General features: G+C 46.7%; 1 protein-coding gene and 2 pseudogenes across 2 annotated transcripts; 1 reads left to right on the forward strand and 2 right to left on the reverse strand.

Annotated features, from left to right (window-relative positions):
• Positions 1–4,253: 4,253 nt before the first annotated feature.
• LOC101713604 (keratin, type II cytoskeletal 2 oral) lies at positions 4,254–12,760 on the forward strand. Of its 2 annotated transcripts, XM_087209680.1 has the most exons (10): positions 4,254–4,850; positions 5,905–6,125; positions 7,452–7,512; positions 8,160–8,255; positions 8,777–8,941; positions 9,050–9,175; positions 9,811–10,031; positions 11,471–11,505; positions 11,904–11,978; positions 12,045–12,760. In XM_087209680.1, exons 1-10 carry the CDS (start codon positions 4,254–4,256, stop codon positions 12,275–12,277), a joined length of 1,830 nt encoding a protein of 609 aa, XP_087065806.1. In that variant the 3' UTR covers positions 12,278–12,760. The 2 variants fall into 2 exon arrangements, with proteins under 2 accessions (XP_087065806.1, XP_004872755.1); XM_004872698.3 differs by having other exon boundaries at positions 11,904–12,760.
• A 3,466-nt stretch (positions 12,761–16,226) lies between these two features.
• On the reverse strand, positions 16,227–16,709 carry LOC101696641 (ADP-ribosylation factor-like protein 2-binding protein pseudogene; annotated as a pseudogene).
• A 4,584-nt stretch (positions 16,710–21,293) lies between these two features.
• Positions 21,294–24,438, reverse strand: LOC101713247 (sal-like protein 4 pseudogene; annotated as a pseudogene).
• Positions 24,439–26,460: the final 2,022 nt, after the last annotated feature.

The raw sequence follows: 26,460 nt of genomic DNA on the forward strand, positions 1-26,460 counted from the left end.
ATCTCAAGAGTCAGCAGGCCTTTAATCCCAGCTCCTCAGGAGACTGAGGCAGGAGGATCACAAGTTTGAGCTTCTCTGGGCAATTTAGTGAGACCCTGTTTCAAAACAAAAACAAACAAACTCAATGTGAAGGTGAAGGTTCTGGGTTCAGCCCTCATAGTAAAAACAAACAAACAAACAAACAAACACCCAAGACAGGGTATAGAATTTTCATTCTCCGAATTTATTTCACATGGAACTGTTTAATCAGGTAGTCCTGGGGATAGAATTCTGCCCTAGACAAGCCTTAGGAGGGACCTAAGAACCAGGCAAAGATTTAGGGGTGAGTTGAAGTGTACTTTAGGACATAATTAGAATAAATTGTGATTGTTAACAGGTAAGACTTAGAAACAAGAGGATTTAATTGTACTTAGATGTTTACTTCATTAAAAAGCTTTAGTTATAAACAAAGCTTGGTATGGTGACATTTTTGTTATGTGGTGGCTAAGTAGTTATTCTAGTAGTTTGTAGGTTTTATTTCAACATGGTAAAAAGAAGAAAGAATATTAATTTTTAGCCTAGGTGTTGTACACCCAGATTTATTTTATTTCATATTTTTCCTTTCTCTTAGCAAATCGGTGGTTATCTTGACGTGGGATATGTGAATCTACGCGTATGAAGGGGCAGTGACCATCGCCCCCTTATCCTCAGCAAGTCTGGGTGGGGAAGGTTGCCTGCCCACTTTGACCTAGGGGAAATGGCTACTGTTTCATGATTCGTTTTTCCACTCACAATTATACTATAGGCAACTCTTAAGCCTTATTACTGGAGTTGAATACCAGAGAGCAGTTTTGTTAGAGGAAATAACTATTTGGTGACACTTTCCCTTTTTTTATGTGTGAAGAAGTAAGAGCCCAGAGTGTTCAGCTACCTGGAAATCTTCACACAGAAGGCTCTGGTAGGTGAGGATTAGCACTCAGACTGCTGGCAGCAGGCAACGCACTTAGACACTACTTCTCTATAAGATCCTACATAGAATAGGAACTATTGCCATTGACAGCAACTCTGGGTATTTTCTGAAGCTTCATTAACTGCTGAGAACACCACTCTGACTTGCCAAGTCAGGAGGTAATGCTTTGACAAGCTCAAGTGACACAAATAAGGGGAACCCAACCCAAACATGTGCTCTTTTGATCTGCCCATCACCTCGCTCCATCCTGCTCCTCCAGCACATGCCAGGGTGACACCAATGAGCCACACACACTCAGGGGGCTGCCACCCACTGCCTTAGCACTAGAACCTGGGGGAGGGGAAGGGAATGGGAGATGCTGATGTCTATCCTTGTTTGCTTTGGTCTCTCACCTGGGGCTTCAGGTGAAGCTGGCTCAGCTTTTTTGTTTTTGGTACTGGGTATCGAACTCGGGTCCTTGTGCTTGCAGGGCAGGTAGCGGAACCACTGAGCTACAGCCTTGGCGCTGAGCTTCCCCCCCCACCCCCCCAGAGAGGGGACTTGACCTCCTTTTAAAGAATTCTGAAGAATATAAGTAAAACCTCACCAGGAGGGACTGGCACCTAATGGTTGGGTGGAAGTTAATGTCGCAAAGGACCTGACACAGATTCCCCTTTGTATATTGTCTACAGATGGATAATTTGATTTTAAAATCCAAACATTTAGAGCCAAAGATGTAGCTCAGTGGTAGAGTGCTTGCTTTGCATGGGAAAGGCCCTGGGTTTGACACCCAGGACTGAAAAACAAACAAACAAAAACCAAAACATCACACATTTATTGGTGGACACTATGCATTTAAATTAAAAAAAATCCTGTACATAGGGTAAATGTCTCCTTTTGCAAATAAGGAAAGATAAAAAGTCAAGTACCTTGCCCAAGGTCATCATGTGGTAAGAGGTAGGTATGGCACTTGAGCCCAGGTCTTCTGAATTCCATGATGACAGCTTTCTTTTTTTTTTTGGTACTGGGGATCGAACTCAGGTCCTTCTGCTTGCTAGGCAGGTGGTGGAACCACTGAGCTAAATCCCTGGCCCTAATGACAGCTTTCTTTTAGACCACAGCTGCTTTTAAAGGAATTCCCAAAAATATACATAAAGATTTCACCAGGAGGGACTGGCCTAGCATGGACAAAGCCCCATGTTTATTTTTGTGTGGCATTTTGTAATTTTCAAAAGACTGTTACTTATAGTAGGTTCCACGAGTCTCATCACAAACCGGTGAGGTAGGAAATAATTTGACAGCTTAGAACACAGGCTAAATCTGTTATACCATGGTCTAAGTTTCCCCAACTCTATACCATTCCACTGATAGTCTCACTTTCTCTTATTCCAGGTGCTTTCTTACTCTCCATTCATATTTGGCTTCCTTTCCTTACTATTCTGCGGTGAGTTTCCTGGGGGTGCGAAGTCCCCCTTTGAACAGCCAGGGTCAAACATAACCATTCCTTCTCTGCCCTAGATGGAGTACAACTAACAGTACAACTAGATGCCCTAGATGTTAGTACAACTAACAGTAGCTAGTTGTACAGCATTTATTATGTGTCCAGCTTTACACTAAGCATTTTATATTTATTGTTTAATGCTCACAAAACCCCATGAAGTACCTGCTATTATCGGTCCCATTTTACAGTTGATGAACTGGACACATTAAAGATAAGTAGCTCGTCCAAGGTCAAAGAACTAGTGTGTAGTAAAGCTGGGCTGCAAACAAGCCACGGAGCAGAGAAGTGAGAATTAACAGCAGAGCCTTTGAAATCACTCAGCTTGAGGTCCTGCACAATTTTCAGACCAATCATCTGTCCTAGATTGGCTTGTCCAAAAACTATCCCAGAAACACAGAGTGCCAGCTGCCAGTTTGACAGGGATTCTGAAGACACAGCAGCCACCTCTTTCGTGGGGAGTCTAAAGTCACTCCCTCCTGCTCTGGTTGTGCCACGTGAAGGCTTCTATATGGATGACAACCAGGGAGTTTGCTCTTGCTATGTGTAGTGTGGCTGGGTGTGGAGGTGGGTTGTTGTGGGGTTGGGAGACAGCTGAGTTCCTGGAAGTTAGAGCAATAGCTCATCTGTGTCCCCATTCTGCCATCAAGGTCCCAAGTTCTTTGGAAATCTTCATTCACAGGACTAGGGTGGGAACTGTGTGTAGATATTTATGTTCAGTCAACACATATCTGTGGGATACTTGCCCTAAGCTAGGAGCTGGACAGAAGAATGGGGAGGACTCAAGCCCTTCCCTTGAGGAGCTCAAGGCCTAGAGGGGCACTGACAAGTGATCAGGGCCATGATGGGAAAAATCCAGCATGGTGGGAAAATAGGGACATGGAGATAGAGCAGGCAGTAGAGCAGGAAGGAGACCCTTACCTCCAGATCTCATCTTAAGATGAGCTGACTCTGTTAGCCATCTTAAGGGTCCCTCTATTCTGTCTCCCCTTGCTTCTGAATGTAGAAATCACTTCTGTCTGTCTAGGATGGTGAGTATAGGAGTTGGCTTGAGACCTCTCTTCTGTACATGTCCCTTTGTTCTTTCTAAGCATCACACTTGTTTGCTTCATATCATGAGCCTCGCTTTCCCCAGGGTCCAGACATATTGGTTCTACTTTAGTTTCTTTCTCATAAGCAGCACTTCTCAGGCCTGCTTAGATGGATCCTTTTGGCTGAAGTAGTAGCAGATTGGATCCTATGGGATCAGTACACCCCTTATCTCCTGCTCTACCCCAGGCCCTCTCTGAAGAGTTGGGCACAGGTGCCATGCCACTAGGAATAATGCCTAACAATGAGAGAAATTGCTCAGCCATTGCTGGAGCCCTTGGGCATGGTGGCACCACAGGGAAGGACTCAGCCCACCTGGAAGTGGCTGCCTGGCCTTTAGCTTGTGTCATGGAGCTCAGTGGCTGCTAATCTCTGGGGTCTAAAGTCAGTTCATCCTGCTGGATCAGATGCTCCTTGGGTTCCTAAAGACCCTGGAGGAAATCACATGAAGGGAGGAGAGCTCCATCTTTTGTTAACTGAGGCATGTTTGGGTGATTAACCTAAGAAAGCAAAGCCATTTTGGTCCAGAGGATTATGTTTGAGGTGTGCTGGGAACCAAGAAGTAACTTATTGCCTACAAGGCAAACCAAACCCAAGATGACTCTCAGGTAATTGCTTGCTTTTCCTTCTGCCAAGCCAAATGGCCTGGGATATAAAGGCCACTCTACTCTATTGTCTCTGAACTTTCATCTTCAGCTCTTGCTAAAGGGTCACTAGCTCATCTCCAAGCTCCTCGCCATGAACAGACAAGCCTGCAAGGCACCTGGAGGCAGGAGCCAGGGCTTCTCTGGCCACTCGGCTGCGGTCTCTGGTGGCAGTAGGATGAGCTGTGTGGCCCGCACTGGGGGCTCTGGTGGAGGGGCTTGTGGGTTCCAGAGTGGAGCAGGCAGCTTTGGCAGTTGCAGCCTCTATAACCTGGGTGGCAGGAAGAGCATCTCTATCAGTGTGGCAGCCGGTGGCTCCCAGGCTGGTGGCTTTGGTGGAGGGCACAGCAGCTGTGGCAGTGGCTTCAGGGGTGGCTATGGAGGTGGCTTTGCGGGTGGCTACAGAGGCAGCTTTGGCAGTAGCTTTGGTGGTAGCAGAGGAATGGGAAGTGGGTTTGGTGGAGCTGGTGGCTTTGGAGTGGCTGGTGGCTTGGGTGGTCTTGTTGGCTTTGGTGGGCCTGGGGGCTTTGGCCCCGGCTGCTTTCTTGGGGGAATCCAGGAAGTGACTGTCAATCAGAGCCTCCTACATCCCCTCCATATGGAGATTGACCCCCAAATTGGGCAAGTAAAGGCCCAGGAGCGTGAGCAGATCAAGAGTCTCAACAATAAGTTTGCCTCCTTCATTGATAAGGTAATGGGACTGATTGGGCACCCATTTCTAGGCTAGGACTTTGAACTTAACTTTTAGACAGTGTTCAAATGTGTCCTGCATAGACCAGGCTAGACAGTGAGAGTTGGGCCTCGCTCCTCCCAGAACAATGAGCATGTTGCACTTGCCTTTTGGGCCATTTTTCTATCTGTGAAGTGTGGAAAGGATTCCTGGTCCTAACTTCCCCCTAGAGATGAGATGGGGGAAAATGAGGTGAGGGTCCAGGCATGCTCTTAGCACTCTGAAGAATGAGGTCATAGCCACAAAATCTGTAGAGTTCACTTTCATTTCTTCTTGAGATGCAATTTCTTGCTAACCCAAAATAGCTGGGAATCAATCTTGCATCAGTGCAAATCTTGTATCCCAGGACTTCTCCTCCATGATGCAACCTGGCAGATGGCTTACCTCCTGAATGACACTGTGCTTCAGCCCTTGTTAAATTGAGCTGCCCATGCTGGAGCAGAGAAAGTTGTGTGTAGTTTGTGGGGGAACAAACCAGGATGTGAAGTGGACCTAGGTCAGCTGGAATCTGAGTACCTGAAAAGAGGTCTTATTATGTGAAACATCTAGGGAAAAGTTAGACCTTGTGAACTATTTTCATCACTTTTATGAAGGTGAAAGAAGCTGACATCTAAAAAAACAATTTAAAATAACTTCATGCTAACTTCCTTTAGCTGTGTTCTGAAAGGTCCCAAAAGACTTAAGATAGGCCTAGGTTAGCTCTTAGCTTTGTCACTCAGTGTCTATGCCACTTTGGCAATTTAAGCTTTTGCACCTCAGTTTCCTAGTCTGTAAAATGGGGATTATACCACCTCTTGTACAAGTGATTGTAGGCGTAGGAGTAAATGAGACAGAATATGTGAGAATAGCAAGTAATAGCATAAATACTCAACAAAGCACAGTTTTGTCTTTTCTCATTCTCATCCATAGAGGCACTTGTGGATTGAAGAACTGGGTTCATTCTCCACATTTTCTCTGGGATAGGGGCTCTACCTGCCCAACCGAGGGGGCTCTTTTCCCTTCTCCCCCGACACAGGTGCGCTTCTTGGAGCAGCAGAACAAAGTCCTGGAGACCAAGTGGGAGCTGCTCCAGCAGCAGACCGTGGGCTCTGGTTCCATCCCCTACAGCTTGGAGCCTCTCTTTGAATCTCACATCAGCTCCCTGTGCAAGCGCCTGGACTCACTTCTGGGGGAGAGAGGGAGTCTGGAGGGAGAGTTGAAGAACATGCAGGACCTGGTGGAAGACTTCAAAAAGAAGTAAGGGCTCCAACGGGGGAGTTTCTCTTCCTTCCCTTTCTGGGGGATTAACAGGAAGGTGTGGTGCTAATTTGGGATTTCAATGATTCCTGACTGTGCCTTCAGTCAACTCTTAGATGGCTTTATCGAGCAGGCATGACCTAGCAGAAGGAGTTGACAGGGTGGGGCTGATTATTATATATTTTTCAATCTCCAGCAGGCCCTCTCCTTTACCAGCCCAACTGGATGGGAGTCTTCCCAAAAGTTAAACCCTGTAGGATGGGGAGCCTTCACACTTTATGTTACATGGGAGTCTCCTTGAAAGCTGTCAAAAGTGCATATTCCGCTGTTCCAGTCCTCATACTCTGAATCAGTAGGTGTGGACAGGCCCCAGGAGTCTGTTGCTCCCATCTCCTGGGATTCTAGGCAGAGAGTCTAGGGCTGTACACTGTAAAGTGCTCTTGCAATGTGTCACATCCAATCCCCTGTATCTGAAGCTTCAGTCAGCTTCCTCCTGCAGGTTCCAAGTTACAATTCACACTCTTTCTGGTCCATGAAGGGTGAACTGGGCCTCTCAAGGTGAGAGGGGACTCCTGACATCCGCAGGGTCAGGACCCATAGGGACAGGCACAGCTGCTCTGGCGAGGTCACCTTCCAACTCCACTATTCAAGCTGGTGGCCACTGGCTCTCTGGCAGGCTTCATTCTGGGTTCTGAGGATCCAGTGGCAACTCCCATTCATAAATCACAGAAACAGCTTTGTTCCTGGAATGGTTCCTATTCTCCAGTCTTCATGAAACCCAAACTCATGGCAGGAGAGTCCTTAACAGGCAGAGATCCTACAACTTCGATGCATTCATTCTTACCCCAAGTTCCTATAAGAAACTTTTGTAATTAAGGAAAGCAGAGCAAACAGACAGAAATACCCAGTGGGAGGAAACATCCCTTTGGGTCCTCTATGTGCACGTTGTGTTTTGTGAAGTCCACCTAAGAGCCCAGGAAGGCAGTTCGCTCCTTGACATCTTCCCCCATCCTGACTGCCCATGTCTCAGCTTGTCTACTGAATTTAGAGGGAAAAAGGTGAGGCAGCAGCCTGAGCACTGAGAGAACTCTGGAAAGCATCAGCTGCATGATTTTCAGGTCTCAATGCAAAATGGTAACTCAGGACCCTTGTTAAGAAATTATGAAGAAGTTCAAGTTTAAACAGAGCATTAAACCAAGTGTGAGGACCTGTGAGCCCTGGGGTCTGTGTACGTGCACAGGTCGCACACCCACAAAGCAGATCTTGTCTCTGGATGAGGAGATTCTGAAATGTCACTGTCCAGATATGTGTCTCTCTCTGTTGCAGGTATGAAGATGAGGTCAACAAATGCACTGTGGCAGAGAATGAGTTTGTGGGGCTCAAGAAGGTGGGTGAGCAGAATGAGCAGACCAAGCTTCCTTTCCTCCGCATGGAGGGAGCAGAGCCACCGATCCACAGAGCTGCTGTGGATGCGGCTGATATTTTCCTTACAATTTTGGAAATGTTTGAAGAAGGAAACTGCTCTGAGTACATTGCTGGTGGGGAAGACATCTTTGAACTCTACTGTGACTAATGAACTAATTAGTAATATGAACGAATAATGGATGTTTTATGTGTAGCATTAATCAGGATCTTCAGCCTTCACATGTATCCAAGATATTATTAATAACTATATTCAACTGTTGCTTATTTAAACCAATATCATCATAAAGATGAAGTAGTAAAAACACCCTCATTTATATTCAGGAGGTTGGGCTTTTGGTACTATATAACCAAATCACATATATATGGGTAAATGTTTTTTACCCTCAAACTACATGGGTGCTCTGTGCCTGGCTGATAAGGTTTGTATTTTGTTACAGAACTGATTTGATCTGTCAAAGTTATTGAAAGGAAGAAAACCACTTTGAATTTTCTTTCTTTTAAAAGGGGAAGTGAGAAGTCATACTTAGAGGGGCTGGGGGAGGGACACACAGGAGTTGAGGTCTGTGGGTGGGAGAGGCTCATTCTTTGGGTTTCTGCCATCTTTTTCAGGATATGGATGCCACTTACATGAGTAAAGTGGAGCTGCAGGCTAAGGTGGAGAGCCTGACAGATGAAGTCAACTTCCCGAGGACCCTCTATGACATGGTGATTCTTTGGTTTGCTAAGCTCCAGAGACTGCCCATTGGCATCTTCCCAAACCTGCCTCCCAAGTGTAACTTTAGAGGATGGTTGAGTAATAGGACACTAGAACACGGCTCAGTACTCAGCTCTGCTCCACCCAGGATATGTTAACTTAGCTCCCCCAGCCTGTGTATTCTGGGTCTCTGGGGCCAGTTCCCCTCTCTGTCTCAGTCCATTTTGCTCTATATCTTCCCCTCTGGCTCCTAGGTTAGCTTCTTCATAATACCCCTCCCTACTGTGGTTCCTTGGAGACCTACACAGCAGAGTTCACTGGATGATACTTTCAGGCCAATAACCTGATCATATTTGCACATTTCCTTTTTCTTTTAGCCTTGCTGTCTTGCATTCTTTAGTCTCTAGCCTGGCCTGAAATGTAAGCATATTTTTCTAACTATCCTACTCCTTGGCTCCATTCTTGGGGTATCTCTGCTAGTAGCGGATTTCCAGCATCCTCTGGGGCCAGTGACCATCCATTTTCCTGGCAGGAGCTGTCCCAGATGCAGAGCCATGTCCGTGACATGTCTGTGGTATTGTCCATGGACAACAACCGTGATCTGGACCTGGACAGCATCATTGCTGAGGTCCGCACCCAGTATGAGGAGATTGCCCAGAGAAGCAAGGCTGAAGCTGAGATGCTGTACCAGACCAAGGTGGGAACCTTCCCCGTCCCCTAAACTCTAGTTTTAGGTCCTGATGACCTTCATCAAGAATAGGCCAATGCTATGCAAAGGCGTGCTCACTGCTTTGTCCTCTGTCAGCTCGGAGAGCTGCAGACTACGGCTGGCAGGCATGGGGATGACCTGCGGAGCACCAAGAGAGAGATCCAGGAGCTCAACAGGGTGATCCAGAGGCTGCGGGCAGAGATTGAGAATGTCAAGAAGCAGGTGGGTCTGGGCTCAATCAGGAAATCCTGGAGGCCTTCTGGGCCTGGGGAGAAAGAGAAGTACCAGCCGGGTTCTTGTGCCACATGCTTCCATGGTGTTGTGGACTAGCAGTCTTTGGGAATCTCTGTTCTTCCAGATGTTCACTCAGAGACTAGGCCTCCTGGGGTGCTCTCTAAGGAGAGATGGTTTCCCATGCTGATTTGCCTAGCAAATTTTGCAACTGTGGTATTGGTCTTACCTAGGAAGCTCTGTGCAGAATCTTCCCTCAGCAGAGATACTTATCATACTCTTCACATAATCTTGATGGCTTCTTTTTATCACTGGAATGCAGTAATTAGGCAAAGGAGCCTGACAGTCTTGCAAGAAAGATCACTGTCTAACAACCCATTACGACCTCTGCCAGCCTAGGAAGGCCAATCTGTGTTCCTTTTCTTGATGAGCCATGAGTTGATTTCAGTGGACCAAGGATGAAGTAACCAATGGCAACATTGTTTTTCTGAGCATGTTCCATTGGGATGTCTAAGAAAGGGAAGGAAGATTGCTAGATGAGGGGAAGAGATCTCACAGGAACAACCAGGTATTTGTTTCCTATTTCTTAGTGGCTATGCTAATACTCTTCCTACCCTTCATCCCAGAATGCCAACCTGCAGGCAGCCATCACAGAAGCTGAGCAACGGGGGGAGATGGCCCTCAAGGATGCCAATGCCAAGCTCCAAGACTTACAGGCTGCACTACAGAAAGCCAAGGATGACCTGGCCCGGTTATTATGTGACTACCAGGAGCTGATGAATGTCAAGCTGGCCCTGGATGTGGAAATTGCCACCTACCGCAAGCTGCTGGAGGGCGAGGAGTGCAGGTGAGGGGCTGTGGATTCAGCATCCTTCAGATACGATTTTAGAGTGATCTTTAATAATGAAGGGAGGAGGGACAGGCATAGTGGCGCATGCCTGTAATCTCAGGCTGAGTCAGGAGGATTGCTGCAAGTTTGAGGCCAGCCTGGGCTACATAGTGAGTTTAAGGCCAGCCTGAACTACAGAGTGAGATCCTGCCTCAAAAAAAAAAAAAAAAAAAAAAAAAAAAACAAGAAGAAAAAGAAGGGGAAGAGGAAGGGGAAGGGGGAGAAGGCGAAGGGGAAGGAGAAGGAGAAGAAGAAAGGGCCAAGATGATAGAAGAGACAAAGGGCAAAGAGTCTTCTGAATGACAAAGTTAAGGATTTAAACCTTACTACTTTTCATCAGCTGGTACCATCTAATTCTCTGATTAATCATGGACATCAATATTGAATTACATATGTCTATTGATGCTTGCTATGTACAATGTGTTAGAAAAAGTGCTTTGGAGTTATGATAAGAGTTAAGGGGCCAGGGATTTAGCTCAGTGGTTTCACTGCCTGCTGAGCAAGCGCAAGGACCTGAGTTGGATCCCCGGTACAAAACAAAAAAAAAGAGTTATAGATCAGAGTTGTCCACTGGAACTTTCTGAGATGATGAAAATGTTCTATACCTGTGCTGTGCAGTACAGTCACCATTAGCCACTTCATTTCAAATGTGGCCAGTGTAATGGAGGAACTAAAATTGACATTGAATTCAAATTAAGTGGCTTCATGTGCTTAGTGGCTACCATACTGGAGAGTTCAGCATGGACAGTGCTGTAACCCCTCATCCCAGAAGCCGAGTCCATATGGGCAAGTGGTTGATACATACATATGCTCCATGCCATGTATACTCAGGCCATGTCTACTCAGACACTTGACAGGCCTGCTCCATGAGCCACACCAAAGCCCAGGATGGTGGGCAGAGCAGGGGCACTTTGAAATTCATCATGTGTTGAGGGTCAGCCTCTCTCTTATTTTCTCCACTTGGAACAACCACCACCATCACCACCACTGCATCTCTCTGCCAGAGCTCACTGGGGAAGGCTTCTTGAAAAGGAAAGTTGGACTAAAAATCTCAGAAAGACTGGGAAGGGTGTGTTAGGGTGGGAAAATTGTCTCAGTGGGGGTGAAAGGTGAGGATGGGATAATCAAGAGGGAGTGGGTAGTTTGGAGCAGATATTAGGGCTAAGGGAAAGAGGGTGGGAAGATGGGGAGACGGAGTACCCTTGGCAGAGGTATTAGATGTTTTAGATGTGGGTCAGCCTCCTTTTCTAGGGAGACAAACTCTTGGTGTAGTCTTTCTTCCCCCAGAAGCCTGACCCATAGTAAGGTACATGGGAAAATGTAGGTTAAGGATCCTCAGCTGTTTGGCTATTGACTCCCTGCAAAAATAATTCACATCTCCATCTCTTCTTTTTCAGGATGTCTGGAGAGTGTCAGAATGCTGTGAGCATGTGTAAGTAACGCATTAAAAAATCTTTTCCCTGGGATGTAAAATGGGCAATTGAAAATGTCCTCACTAACTGATCTTCAGGCAAGAGGGCTTGACTCATCTAAGAGGTCACTGCAAGGCAGCTAAGATCTCTGGCATGGCCACACAGTCTGTCCGTTGTGTAAGTGGCAGTCTCAAGGGCCAAAGCTCCAGCCCCTGTGGTTGTGGGGTGTGCCATAGGTTGAAGAACCTGAAATTTCTGTGGATGCATCTGGTTCCCATTCTTAGACAAGGGCACCCAAGAGCTGGGTTCACTCTTTTTATGTGTAAACTGAGGCTGTACGTTATACAGCTGAGCCTGAGCAGGGGAGGGCCTCTGGATCCCAAACCTTTACTTGAATGCAGTGTCTATTCTCCTGCAGCTGTGGTCAACAATGTCACCTGCACCAGCAGTAGCTCTAGAAGAAGCCGTGGAGCCTTCAAAGGGGTCAGTGGCAGCAGCAGCAGCAGCAGTGGCTCCAGAGGCAGCAGCAGCAGCAGCAGTGGCAGCAGCTACAGAGCAGGCAGCAGTGGCAGTGGCAGTGGGGGAAGGGGCAACAACAGGGGCTACCAGAGTGCCAGCAGTGGGAGCAGACTTGGCAGTGGAGGCAGCAGCTCTGTGAGCCAGAGTGGAATAGGCTTCAGCTCTGGTGGCACCCAGAACTCTGTAGGCAGTGGCTACAAGCCTGGCAATGGAGGCAACATTGGTGTCCACTTCTCTCAGACAACCAGCTCCAGCCAGCAATGCTCCAAGTGACCCTTCAGGCCCAATTTCCATGCCCGCCTGCTTCTATCTGTCCCCAACTGCACTTTCCACTCTTTGCTTGGCATCAATGGATGCACATGGCTCAACTATGCTTTCCCTCAAGTTTCCTGGTGAAGGGGTTGAACTCCTGGCTCCTCCATCCATAAGTCCTCTCCTAGGCCAAGGAGATCTAGCAACTAGTCTGGGATGATAATGCTCCTGAAAGATCCCCTGCAGTGGGCCCTGACTTTGGGGGCCCAAGGACCATCTGAGCCATCTGGCCTGGCCCACCTCCCTCTCATGGCTTGGAACTGCGTGGGGAGGCAGTATGGTGGGGTCAGTGCTGGAGGGGGAAGGTCAAGATCCCTAAGCTGTTGGTTCTCAGGGGACCCTCCCCGTATCTAGGTATCATATCCCCACTCACTTCTGTCCTTTTAATGCCTTGAGCTGTGGATCCTCTAGTGATTAGTACATTGTATCTTTTTCCCCAATAAATTGCAGGTATGTCATATTCTGGTGTTTGCCTTTCACTTAAGGAGTCAAAGAACAGACCAAGGCCCAAGAGTAGAGGGAAATCAGGTTCTAGAAGTGAAGTGGTGATAATAAGGAACACTGAAGAGCCTTGGTTTCTCCTTTATCCACTTAGTTGGGTTCTATAACAGGTCTGCCGTAGAGTGTTCATGTTGTTAAATTGGGGACCTTCCCACTCCCAAGGAGATCGTCTCACCCACCCTCTTGCCTACAAGGAAGCCTCCAGGATCTGGCCTTGGAAGTGGAGCAAACAGATTCCACTGGGACCTTAGCCTCTTTGCTCCATCTCGCCCCAGCCAGACAGGAAATTCTGCAAACACAGCTCCTCAGATCTCAAAGGGTCAACACATAACAGCCTCTTTCTTCTGCATAGATTCTGAGCCAATTTTCAAAAAGAACAAATGGTGTGCTAGAGATGGTAGCACTTGTCCTGGCTTTGGTTCCCAGAACTCAAAACAAAACAAAACAAAACAAAACAAAAGGAAAGTTAATATTGCCTTCATTACCAACAAAGCAGATATTAGAGAATGGGAGCAGGGGATGGCATTAAAAAATATAGGTATCTGGATAGTTTCTCTAGTGTGAGAAACTGAAAATGTAAATAGGGACACTGTAAGAATCATCACCAACCCCCAGGAAAACACTCTGGAAGGTCTGCTGCATGTGCTGCTCAGCTTAACAGGAACAGACTATCTTGATCCAACCCAATCCTCCCTAGACTGGAGGAGTTGGGCCAGGGGACAGGCACTTCAGTCTCTTTATCCATCTGTATCAAGAACTCAGTCATGGGTGCTATCTCAGGGACCTTCACAGGGGTGTAGAGCTCAGTTAAAGTTAGAATGAATAGAGATGAATAAGGAGAGTGAGATCCCCCTTTCCCTCAAACTGGAAGGAAGCTGGGATATGTCAAACTGCGGGGCAGGGCAGAGCTGAAAGTTGACTCCTGTGAACCGTTGCCAGGAGGGAGCTACTGAGGGAGGAAGTGAAAGACTGAAGGATGCTTGGAACTGGGGGTGGGGTAAATTAAGAATGGCATGTTGGAGAGGAAGCCTGGGGCAGGCCTGGGAAGGAGAGTCTGGGCAGAGTACAGGAAGGGCAAGGGGACAGGGTTCAGCTGTCAGACCAAATCCCAGGAGAATTCCTTGACCAGCATCCTGTTCCATGTTCCTGACACAGACTGAGACATACTATAAGCCAGTGGAGCAGTCCCACAGAAGCTTTCAGGGGAAGGACGTTGTATCTGAGGCCAAGCTACGGGCTGGAAAGGATGGGATATTTCCAAGCCTATGGAAGACTGGCAATTCTGGACTTTCTCAGCTTTGTGGAATTCCTCAAATCCATTTCCAATTTGAAGACAAAAGGGGGGCGGTTCTTTATCTTTGAAGGGAGCCAACACTGGCAGAGTAGATATTTACCTCAATGGCATGGACAGGGGAGGTGACAGGAGCCTTATCAAACTGACACTTCAAATCCTACCGGTCATGTCTTTAGGATTAAAAAAATTCATCTCATAGTGGCAAATGGTTCTTTATTTTCCATCCTTTATCCTTTTTTATTCTTCATTCTGCCCCCTCTTCTTTAAAAGTTCTTTTCCTAGATTATAAAAGCAACGTATAGCAAAAATGTATAAAATTCAGCAAAATAAAACAGAAAATATTCTTTCCTTATATTCTGCCACCTTTTGACATTTTCCTACATTCATGCATGTGATGTGCAGGCACATATACATAGAGATATGTACTTATATAATTTACAGAGCAGAGTCTTACAATATATACTGCTTTCCAACTGGACTTTTAAAAAACCTAACTTTTTGTGTCTTTACTGTGTCATTACTGTTTTACTCATTCAGCAACTAGATTATCTATCATTTTCCTGACACTGTGCCAAGCCCCAGGATAAAGAGAAGAACACATATAGTTTATGCTCTCATAGAATTTACAGTTTAGCTTGGAAGAAATTCACCAATTAACATATTTCCATGATAACATGTATATGCAGACTATCATTTTCTTTTTCAGTACAGATTCTTATTTTAAAAAAGAAATTAAAGGTGCGTATTGGGAATTAAGCTATGGTGTTTTTCTTCTTTCTAGAGGTGTAACATACATTTTTTTCTGATCAGTAATGTCCTATCAAACATTTTTTTTTTTTTGGTACTGGAGATCGAACTTGGGATCTTGAACTTGCGATGCAGGCGGTGAAACTACTGAGCTAAATCCCCGGCCCTCAAACATTTTATTAAACCAAAACCAGAGAGATGACCATTAGAGCTCTTTGGTATCTTCTCATACTCAAGCTGAGTCAGACCAGTGGAATGCCATTTTTTGATAGGAAAGTTTTCGACAGGAAGAGGGATAGAGTTGGTACTGCAGAGCTTTAAGAATCACAATTTTAGCAAACCAATCCTTACCCAACCAAAAACCTAACAAAATGATTTGTACAGAAAAGATTTTAAACAAACTTACCCAAATACACTTGGCATGCTATAAGAAGAGGCTACCTTTTGGTCAATTTCTAGCAGACAACATACTTTCATTGGAAAAATGGTAATTTTAATGAAGCCACCATTTTTATCTTCATAGCATTAGCAAATAAAAAGTACACACATTTAATACTTAGATTTTTAAGTGGATAATTCCCAAAGCTCTGAGATTAGTTTACTGTATTAGCTTTAGTATTCATCAGTAAAAACACTTTCACAAAAATGATGCTTAAAAGAAAAGAGGCTTTTATAGAAACAGTGGGACTACACCAGGACTAGGAGAAGGCAGGGATAAAGGAACTGTAATCCCGAGACCAGGAGTTGATTTTCATAGGTAGTTTTTGGTTAAGGATATACTTTTCAGTTGATTCTTATAGCCAAGACTAGCTCCCCCTCCCATAATATTGGGCAGAAAATAAGAGCTTCAGAAATCTCAAAACAGGGGTAAGCTGGCTTGAATAATATCCTAGGTAAACATTCCCAAGTAGTCAAAATACTCAAACAGGTGGGTCACTGGGGTTGAAGGACTGGAGCTCTTACCCAAGTGACTGCTGTGAGCACATGAAGTTTGATGCAAAGCCTGCCTGTGGTATTTGGGACAGGGAAGGCTGGTACTAATGTTTTCCACGTTGTCAACACAGGGACTCATACACCAAGGAAAGGAGTCTTCCAAGTGTCCCAGAGTAGTCTGACTTGCAAAAATACCTGAGAAGTGTATCTACTTTGGCAGGCCCACGGAGATTACTGAATACAAGAAGGTGTTTAAGGGAAAGCTGAGGTCCTTGGAGGGTCAGGTGTATATTTTTATCCATTAGTAACTAACGTTAGTGAAGAGCTGCTGAACAAAGTTAGTTCCTCCAAGACGTGTTCTCTTGTTACCATTAAAAGAAGTCTCTGCCAGCCTACTTTGATGTCCGGAAAGTTCCCATTGTCTAATGGTGGGAGCTAGTGTTGCAGAGTGTTCTGGGCAGCTGGCTTGGCAGATGTCTTGCACAACACAGTCACCACTAAGTCACTGCTTAAGTCTAGTCCTCGGCCTTCTTTTTCTACTCAGTAGTCCAGAAACATCTCCTTAAATGCCAGAAAGTCCGTGAATGTGAGCAACATGTCAAATATGTCATCAGCCACTTCATCTTTACGGTGTTTTAACGTTGTTGTGAAAACTGACGTGTTGAATTTGGAAATCTGTTCTAGCAGCTGTTCTTCGATGTATTTTTCTATCAAAGAAAGATATTCATTAAAAATTGGTGTGTAGGTGAGTTTATTTTCTTCTGTGTCTTCAAACTCTTGGTAGTATTTGTTCATGAAACTTGTCTGCAGTATCTGAAACTTGGTATCCATGATAATGTCCTCTATGGACCCAACCACAGTATCAAATTCAGTTTCTGTCGCTGAAGAGATGAAAAAAGTGAAGCTTTCTTCCTCCGGGGCTTCCGTCACTTTCGATGCTGCATCCATTCTGACACCGTCGGGGGAAAACTTCCAGTTTGCGGCGGGGTACAGGCCTCTGCCAGTTCACAGCTTGATGGAGTCTGCACTTGTGCGTACCACGGTCCTACTTGTGCCCCATGCCCAGTTTGGCCAGGGTCACTGACCTCTAGGTGACACTCCCTGTCACCCGTCACCATGGCCAAGATCATCATTATAATGACTGTATAATATTCCATTATATGAATATAGCACATTTTGAAGGATATGTTATTTCTATTTTTTCCACTATAAAAAACATTCCTGTAATGAGCATGACTTTTCTCAACACTTGTATATCCCCCCTCCCCCAATACTGATGACGGAACCAAGGGGGACTTTATCACTGAGCAACACTGCCAGCCCTTTCAATTTTCTGTTTTGAGACAGGGGCTTGTTAAGTGACCATGTAACCCAGGCTGGGCTTAAACTTTCAGGACTTTTGCCTCAGCCTCCAAAGTAGCTGAAATGGCAGGAATGGGCACCACTCCAGTCCTATTTATTCTTGAAGATAGTTTTCTGGATGTGGAATTGCTGGGTCACTTAAAAATTTCCATTTTTATGGTCAAACTGCTCTCCAGAAAGTTGACATTGATTGTACCGATGTATACTTCTACAAGTAATGCATAAGACTTCCTGGTTCCCCATAGTCTCATGTAGTTTTACTGTTTTTCGACAGTTTTCTTGATTTTATTTTTCATTTCTTTAATTCCTAATGGAACTGAGCATTACCCAAACGCATATAGCTACTCAGTTTTCACTTTTTGGTGAACCGTCCCTTCATTTATTCAGTCCACTGTCTCTTTGAGTGGTCATTTTATTTTTCCTAGTAATCTGTATGTTCTTGTCATAGATTATTAAAGCTAGGCATTTGTTTTAAAACATATTAGAAACAAACTCTTTTAAATGCATAGCTCCATGAAAGTGATACCATATCCAACTAATGCTATGTTGTCTTGACTGGATGAAAGAATGACACATTCTGTTGGCTATCTCCGTGTGATCAGCCCTGAGGTAGGTCTCAAGTAAAAGACCCATCAGCATTGTGAGCAAAAAGAGAGTAACTGATGGTTTCTCCCACTCCCAAACTCAGCAGAGGCTCCCAGGACAGATTATATTATTTAGACCACACCTGGATGGTCTAATTAGATCTGAATCCCCCTGAAGAGACAAAGACAAGAGGAGTTCACAGGGAGAGGGTGACCTGGATGGAGAGGATTTTGTATCAGCATCATAATCTGAGTGTCAGTAGGACTGGGGTAAAGTCCCTCATGGAGCCTGATGATGGACCTCTGTACGCAATCTTTCAATTTTCACTCTGTCTTGCTCCCTTCCACCATCTTCTCCTCCTCCCCAACCCTTTGTTCTCCTCCTCCACTTTCTCTTTCTTCCCCTTCATGCTGGGGATGGGACCCAGGGCCTTGTGCATGCCCTCCAAGCACTCTACCTGAGCTAAATCTCTGGCCCTTGCTTTTCTTCTTGCCAGTGGTCCTGGTGTTCGTTGGATGGCTCCTCTTCCTCTAGGGAGTGGAATCTTGGATCCATGATAGATTCCAGCAAGCCAGCCAGCACCCAATCCCATCTATCCTGGTCCCATTTTTTGGTTCTGGATGAAGCTGCTGCTCTTTCTCTTGGATGTCCAAGGCAAGGACTCCAACATTACCTGAGCCACTCAAGATCCAGAATCTCAGCAACATTCATAATTGGGCCAGAATTAGTGTCTTATAAAGATGTTGAGAATAGCTGAGATGGAGTCACAAAGATAGAAGCTAGCGCAGGGAGAGGGAGAGTAGATTGCAGGGAAATAGGTTTGCAGGGAATTAGAAAAGGGACTGCAGGGAAGAACTAAGTTTGTGGGGGAGAGCCACATCCAAAATCCTGTCAGAAGTGTTAGATGAGAGGACAGCATGGGGTGATGCCAAGAGAGAAACAGCACTAGCAGTGGCCCTAGGCTTAAGGGACTGAAGTGAATACAGCAGTGGGTTCTCATCCTTTTGAGAATTCAGCATTCACTCTCCCAACTCCTGGGTGCGTGGGCTCCTCACTACTCATAGTAGAGTGCTTCTTCAGAAATTGCCTTGGCTAAGTGAAGCTGCCTTTCATAAGAATATGATCACTCCCCATGGCAGATCTCAAGCTCCTACTCTCCATGGGACTGGCTGAGATCTTTGTTGCAGCCAACTTAACCATGTAGCAGCTTAACAACACCTCCCAGCCCCAATTTTGCTTCATTCATTCTCTTACAAACTGATCCTAAGAGTTCATGAACTTCCTGCACATGAGACTCCGTCTCAGAGTCTGCTTCCTGGAAACCTGGCTTGAGACGGCCAGAGGGAGCTGGCCAGCTGGCTGCTTGCTTGGTCTGTGGTGGGAAGACTGTCGGTCTTCTTGTAGGAGTTGGTGTCCTAGGGAGAATGGAGGGTGCCTGGGGATTTTTGCAGACCTTGGACGTGAAGAACCAGAGGCAGTCAGCCCACTGTACGTACAGAAAAATTCATGAGGAAATTCTGCAGGGATTGTGGCAGCATGCACTTCCCTGGCTTGCTGCCATCTGATTAACAATAAATCATTGCCATAGGGATGAGTCAGCCTTTTCTGCCCTTTTCTGTTCATTTTGGATGCTCTTTCTTCCACTGGAGTCTCTGAGGACCGAACTCTGGAGTCCTAGTTCTGTGAAGTGACTCCTTTTGGTTCATCCCCCAGCAGACCAAGATAAATTTGCCTTCCCTGCCTCCAGGCGGCTCTGGTGACCTCTCCCAATCCACCTGGCAACAGGGGAGAACAGTTATCAAGTACGTACTCTGGAGTTCCCATCTCACTCCACTGTTGGGACCATCATATGGTTGTTTCAAGACACGCAGCAACCTTGTCAAAGGTGGAATTACTTACAGTTAAGTCCACATAGTCTATGTTTGTCCATAAATTTATTTTATGCATGTTTAGTTCTGAGAAACTAGTAATTATTATTATTTTTTTTTTGGGGGGGAGCATTCAAAATTTATTTTCCAATAGACGGACAGCATCAGCAGGTACAACTACAGGGGTCCTCCATAGATCATACATTCACAAGGCTTTCTGAGCTCAACAGTGAGAAAGCCACTGGGGTGTTCTCGTAACAGTATGCACTTCACAGTGTAAACAGGTACTGTTATTGTATTCTCTTACAATTCCAAAAGGAAAGGCACAACTTGGCAAAAACACTTTTTTGGACCCTAAAGTCAGGTGCGATAACTAAGCGACAGAACTTGGCGTAACAGTCTCGATCCACATTGCAACCAGGGGCTTCAGCAGTGGGAAAGACTTCTCTACCAGCAGCCGGGTCTTTTTCCTCCTTCCTCATTAAACTGCTAGAGCAACGTTTCACCATCTGCTCAATATTATTACATGTACAAAGGGGGTTAAAAAAAGGAATCAAAGACATCTTGAACATCCAGCTGTTCCCATGGTATATCAACTCTTAGGTTTAATATGGAGCCTGGAATACTTCAGCTGTCATCAAATAGGAAAATAGAGACTATGGCTACAAAAATAAAAAATAAATGAGGTAGATAAATTAAAGCTTTCACACCTAGGACTTGCCTGTTCCAACTTTATAGCCTTCGTGTGATACCCAAGCAGGGGAAAAAAAAATCTTCCTTATTACTTGGCTTAAGTTGCACCATTTAAAAACAAAAACAAACATGTGAACTTGTGATATAAAGTTTCAATCTTCCATGAGTTTCAAGAATGAAAACGCAGTTCTTCAAAACAGCCGGCACTGGCGAATCCCAAGTCACCTGAGAATTCTGGCTCAGGCGCCCACCTCTCCTGGTGCCAGAAGACGAAGGCATCTGTGAAGTGGGGGCGAAGTGGGCACTCTGGGGGCTCCAGGTGAACTGTATTCAAATAAGCAGCAACACGTACACTGGCTCCCTACAGACTACAGTAAGTCCACATGAGGGCATCTACCTAAGGTCCTAAGGTTGAAGGAATTTCGTTAATTCTGCAACCTTGTTTTTTTTTTTCTTTTAAGTGTATTCAACAAACAAAAATGAAACAAAAGATGGTAAGGGGTTGGGGGGAGCCACATCGAACTGGCCCCTAAATAGATGGCAGACCTTTGTCCATTACCCGCATAGAGTCAGCATGGAAGTGTACCGTACCTCACCCCCACAATTAGGCTAAGTCATCCTCTTTTCCACTGTGGGGCAGTAAGTTCCAACTGGCACACTTTGACACAGGTGACAATCTTTGGAAAGAGTCACTCTAGGTTGTACAAAGCTTTTACGTATATAGTTTGTTGCAAGTAATAAAGCTATTTTGCAAGACCCGCTTCTTCCAAAAAAATTAAAAAAAAATGTAGTCTGTTTTGGTATGAATTTTCTGGGGTTTTTTGTTTTGTTTTTTGTTCTTTTTTCTTTTGTTTTGCAAAGCAGCACAGCAACAATTGTGATTGTAGGATTACCCCAGGTTGGGTCACAACTGTAAACATCATTTGCATATCAGTAAGAAAAAAGCAAACAGGAGATTGCCTGCATTTTCTTTCCACCGGACTTCTCTTTGAGCTTAGCTGACTGCGATCTTGTTTTCTTTCAGGAAGTGAGGGAATTGGTGTTTGGCAACACTGTCAGTAACACCTGGCTTTTCTGCCAATGCGCTGACCCCAGACTGGGAGCCGTCCATCTTGGAGGCAGTGGCGTTACTCACGACCGAGCTGGCCCCCAGGGACACGGGCAGGGTGGGGATCCCGCTGCCCTGGATCACAGAGATCTCATTGGTCTTCATGGCCAGGCCGCCATTGAGGATGCTGGTGTAATGGCTCCACACCACCTGGTCCACGCTTACTGAGGGTGACAGGATCTCCTTGGGAAACATTTCCCGCACTCGCTTTCCATCCATACCCTGCAGAGCCATGGTGTTCTTGATGGCCAGCTTCTGCCCATGGTGAGCCGAGTTGTTGTTGGCCCCATGGGTCATGTAGTGGACCTTCAGATTGCCTTTGGTGGTAAACGCTCGCCTGCACACGTTGCACACGAAAGGCTTCTCTCCAGTGTGTGTCCACTCGTGGATCTGCAGGGTGCTAGCCGAGAAGTTCTTCCTGCACCGCTTGCAGGTGTGCTGTTTGGCTTGCCGGCGGGGCTGGGCGGCCAACAGCAGCGTCATGCCTGGGGACATGGTGGAGGGGCCTACAAATGCCCCGGGAACTTCAACTTTGACATAGGTGGGCTGTGCTCGGATAAACGTCAATGGGAGGTTGCTATGACCTTCCATCTCATTGCGGCTGTTCTCAGAGCTCTCGGCTTTGACCCTAGTATCAGGGGACTGTGACTTGATGCTTTCCGCTTGGCTATTGGCTGGGGACAGTGGCTGGAATGACATGGTTTCCACAGCATCTGAGCTTCGGCTCTGATACTCCTGGTTGCCCCCAAGCAAGGAGTCATCGTTGGTCATCCCGTAGCTCTCCATGGAGCCATTCTCTCGGCTGCTCTGGCACTGCAGGCACAAAGGGGCAGGGCCCACCTTCCCTAGGGCATCCTGGGAAGCCACCACTGAGAACCCCAGAGTGGGCGATGGCATGTGGGTGCTGGGAAGTGGAGCGGGCACCTTGGAGGAGCCTCAGGGGGCATCGTGGGAGCCGATCTTGTCTACATCTATGCTTTCGACAACATCGTCATGGCAGGTGGCACCCGCACCACTGTTCTCCCTGAGCATGGTGGGCTCGGGACCCACAAGGTCACGGGGATTCCCCGGCAGGGGTGTGTTGGGGATCTGGCTGCCCATGTGCATGCAAATGTGCTGCTGCAGCATGACCGCGTTGGTGAACTTCTTCTCGCAGATGGGGCACGAATACTGCGTCTTCACAGACATGCTGGTGCGGTGGACACCAAGGTGCATCTTCAAGTTGCCTTTGGTGGAAAAGGCCTGGCCACAGATCTTACACTGGAATGGCCTCTCGCCGGTGTGTGTGTGGTAATGCATCTTGAGGGAGATCTGGCGGCTTAAGACTCGGTGGCAAATGATACATTTATTGGGGTCGGTGGTGGCCTTGTCGATATTCTCTACAAGCTGCTGCAATTTCAGGATCTCTGACCCTGGCTCATGGGGCCCACTCCCTTGGAAGCCACTAACCCTTGGGGGATTATGGTTGGGCCCCACCCCAGGCAGTGTGGGTGCACCCTCACTTTCTGGCAAAGGCCCGGGCTGCAGGTCGCTGGGCAGCAGGCCACCCATGAGGTCCTTGGGGTTAGTCCCCTAGGGGATATGTTGAGGTAGCCCTACGGGAGGGGTCCCTGTTACAAGGACAGGTTTGCTGTCTAAAGAGAGACTTGATTCATCTGTGGGGACAGTGACAGAGAGTGCACAGGGAACGCCATTGCCTGCCACCACTTTGTCCTGGAATTCGGCAAGCAGCTGGGGATTTGCCTTCACTTGGGAGTGACTGTGAAAGTGCACCTTGAGGTTATCCTTGGTGGTGAAGCGATGACCACAGACCGAGTGCACGAAGGGTCTCTCTCCAGTATGGGAGCGGAGGTGGATCTGCAAGGAGCTATCAGTCCCCAAAACCTTGCTACAATACTTACACTTGTGCCTGTAGAGGACTGCCTCATCTTTGGGTTTGACATCCACCGCGGAGATGTTGGGGGGCTTCCTTTTCCCTTTCTTGGATGGGTCTAGCGCCACAGTGGAGAAAGGGCTCTGGAAGACCACAGAGCCTGAGGCCTGAGGTAGCAAAGCCCCTGGGAGTAGAGACATGACATTGGGGAGCACCCGAGTCCCATCTGGCTTCAGGGCAGAGGGCGCCAGCCCCGGGGACAAGGAGCTGTGGGCGGGAGGGATGTTGGCGTGAGGTAGCTTGGCTGGTTTCAAGGCATCCAGAGACAGGCCTTGGCTTCCGGCCTTCTGGCTGAGAAAGGCCATGGTGGCCGACACTCGCTGGGACACATGGCTGCCCAAGGTCTTCAGGGCGTCGGCCCGGCCACAGGCAAGTGGAGGGCATGTGCAGCCCACATGTTCACCTGGACGCGGATCTGCTCCATGAGCTGGATCTGCTGCAGCTGCTGCTGCTGCAGACACAAAATCTGCTCCAGGACCCATGCGATGCTGTTAGGGCCGGGCACGGGCGTGGGGGGCGCGTCCGTGCTGCGCTGGTTCACAGCGCCTGCAGAGTCATGTTGGTGTTGGCCACTTTGCCTTTGGGTAAGAAGCTTATGTCCTATGGGGCGGCTGGCAGAGCCGTCTGTGTGTTTAAGTACAGGACAGGCTCTGCGCCCAGCTTCTCCTTCGCGTCCCCGGAGCTACCGCTGCTCTCCCTGTGGCCGTCCTTCCCGCCTGGGCTGGGCAGCTGGTGGCTCCATGCAGCTTGGGAGAAGTCCTCAGAAGGCACTGGCCCCTCGCTGTCATTCATGATGAGGACAGGTGGGTTTTTAGTGCAATTTTTCTTATGTCCCAGGAGCTCAGAGAGAATAAAGAACTCGGCACAGCACTTGTCACAGACGTGGGTCTCCTCCCGTCGAGGCCACTTTCCTGCAGTTCTGTCTCCATCCACTTCATCACCATTCCCTGCGTGGCTCATTGGGACACCCGGCTCCCCTGTCGCTGGCGCCGCTGGGGCCGTATCTGCAAGCTCTGGGGTCAGATGCTGTGGAGGCTGCTTGCCCTGGTCCTTCTCGGAGTTGATGTGCTGGGGTTTCACCTGCTTGTGCCTTGACATAGTGCCAGCCAGAAACTAGTAATTAAAATGCAGGATCTTAGCCAGCCTACAGTAATCCTTTGGAATAGAAGTACAGAGACAATCTAGGACTTGAGGCAATTCTAACTGTTCTTTCTAGCTTTACACAATCTTTGCTGTTTAGTTAGAATTAGGTATGGTTTTTAATACAGAAAATTTCTCTCTGCATGCATGGCTGCTGATTGTAATCCTTGCCTTACTCACCACACCCAGACACACATGTGCGCATGCACTCATGCCTTCACATTTGCCTTTTTGATAAAAGGAAACACTGGACAGCCTTCACACAAAAACTTTGGAGAATAAGAGTTTGCTGACAATAGGGTGTGTCATTTGGTTGATGTTCAGAGATATTTTTCTGTCACTGTACGTAAGGATGACACTGTTAACTAAGAGCTAAAGAATACTGAGTGCTTGTTATATACCAAGATCTGTCCTAAAATAGTTTAATCGTTACAGCAACTCCATGAAGGACTACTATTGTTTTCTTTATCTTTTAGGTGAAAACCAAGGCATAGTGTGCTAAATGACTTACTCAGGAGCATGTAACGTGGAGGTAGGGAGCCAGGATCAAACTTAGCTGGTCTCTGTACAATACAAAGACCCATGATATATAGGAGAAAAGGTTTTCTGGTAGTAGATTCTCCTCCTTCTCAGACTTGTGATGTCAAACTGAGGTTTTGAACTCTTCTTGGTCCCCTTGGTCTTTCTGTGAATTAGAAATAGGTATCTACTCTGTAGACACAGTTTCATAGACACCTATGTTCGCAAAAAATAGCACTTTGTTTAAAGTAAAAGGAGAGTTTGTGGTTTTCTGGGTGGACACAGTCCATGCTGGAGCACTCAGCTCTTGGTGACCAGGGTGTGAGCTGGGTGGATTTTAGCTTCCTTTCATACTTTTGGCCTGAAATTCTTATGCACAACACAAGGTGTATGGCTGACATGGTGGCTCCAGTGGTTTTGTGTCAGTTTATCACTATTCTGAGCCCTGATGTCTGGAGAGAATAACTATCCCAGCCTCTATGCCAGGCTGTTCCCAGTCTCTGCAACTGGACTCCATACTACTCAGGGCAGTGGTAGCAGTGCCTTTGCAGAAGGAGACAGTAAAGGTACCACAACATCTCTAAATCTGTTCTCCAGTGGCTCAGGGTCCCATAGAATCTCATGGATTCAGATTAACGTCAGCCTGCAAGAGATGGCACATGTGTGCTCTCATCAGCAAGGAGAACTGTGTTCACATCATGTACAAGCTGGACCTATCCTTGGTTTATTCGTCATATAAAAAATGTCAAATTTCACCAGAAAGGAAGACTGGGAAATTATTTATTTGGATTTGTGTCCCCATAAGGAAAGTAGGCTTAACAATGTGCAAATTAGAGCCAGGCATGGTGGAGCGTGCCAGTATTTCCAGCACTTGGGAGGCTGAAGCAGGAGAGCTGCTGTGAGTTTGAGGCCAGCCTGGGCTACATAGTGAGTTCAAGTCCAGCCTGAATTACATAGTGAGACCCTGTCTCAACAAGCAAATAAACAAACAAACAAACAAATTCATGGAAGTTACTGTAGTGATATTGAACATACTAGTTTACATATGGTGACAATGCTTATACCATGTATCTGCTGCAGCAAAGATAGCAGGCAGATGAACACTGAAGAGTGTCTATTGGATTTAGTGTTTAAAAATCAGTGAGAAATGCACTCTCCGTAGTGGCCATGATGACTAGACTCTGAACAGAGCCAGGTTTTGTGGGGTTCAGAAGTTGATTCAAGGTGGGGAGGTGGACAAGGTGGTGTGGGTTGCCCATTTGAGCAGAGAAGGAGACATAGGATGAGAGCAAACAATAACATGGGATCATGAGAGGTACTTTAAGGGTGGGAAAGACTTGTACATGAGAGGAAGGACTGAGGATAGGAGAAGGAGGAGGAAAATTGATGGAGCCAAGAACTAGAGGATCCAGGCAGGGAGAACATCTTGTAGGCTTGTACCAAAAGAAAATAAGGTGGGTA

The sequence above is a fragment of the Heterocephalus glaber genome, unplaced genomic scaffold (assembly GCF_053883595.1).
Source record: "Heterocephalus glaber isolate CG9 unplaced genomic scaffold, H.glaber_assembly_v1.0 deba00001060, whole genome shotgun sequence".
NCBI lineage: Eukaryota > Metazoa > Chordata > Mammalia > Rodentia > Bathyergidae > Heterocephalus > Heterocephalus glaber.

What these genes read in the sequence shown, in the direction of transcription:
- LOC101713604 (XM_004872698.3), top strand. Translation starts at nt 4,254, where the DNA reads ATGAACAGACAAGCCTGCAAGGCACCTGGAGGCAGGAGCCAGGGCTTC. An exon ending in TTGCCTCCTTCATTGATAAG is followed by an intron (nt 4,851 to 5,904) that starts GTAATGGGACTG and finishes CCCCCGACACAG; the next exon opens with GTGCGCTTCTTGGAGCAGCA. An exon ending in GTGGAAGACTTCAAAAAGAA is followed by an intron (nt 6,126 to 7,451) that starts GTAAGGGCTCCA and finishes TCTCTGTTGCAG; the next exon opens with GTATGAAGATGAGGTCAACA.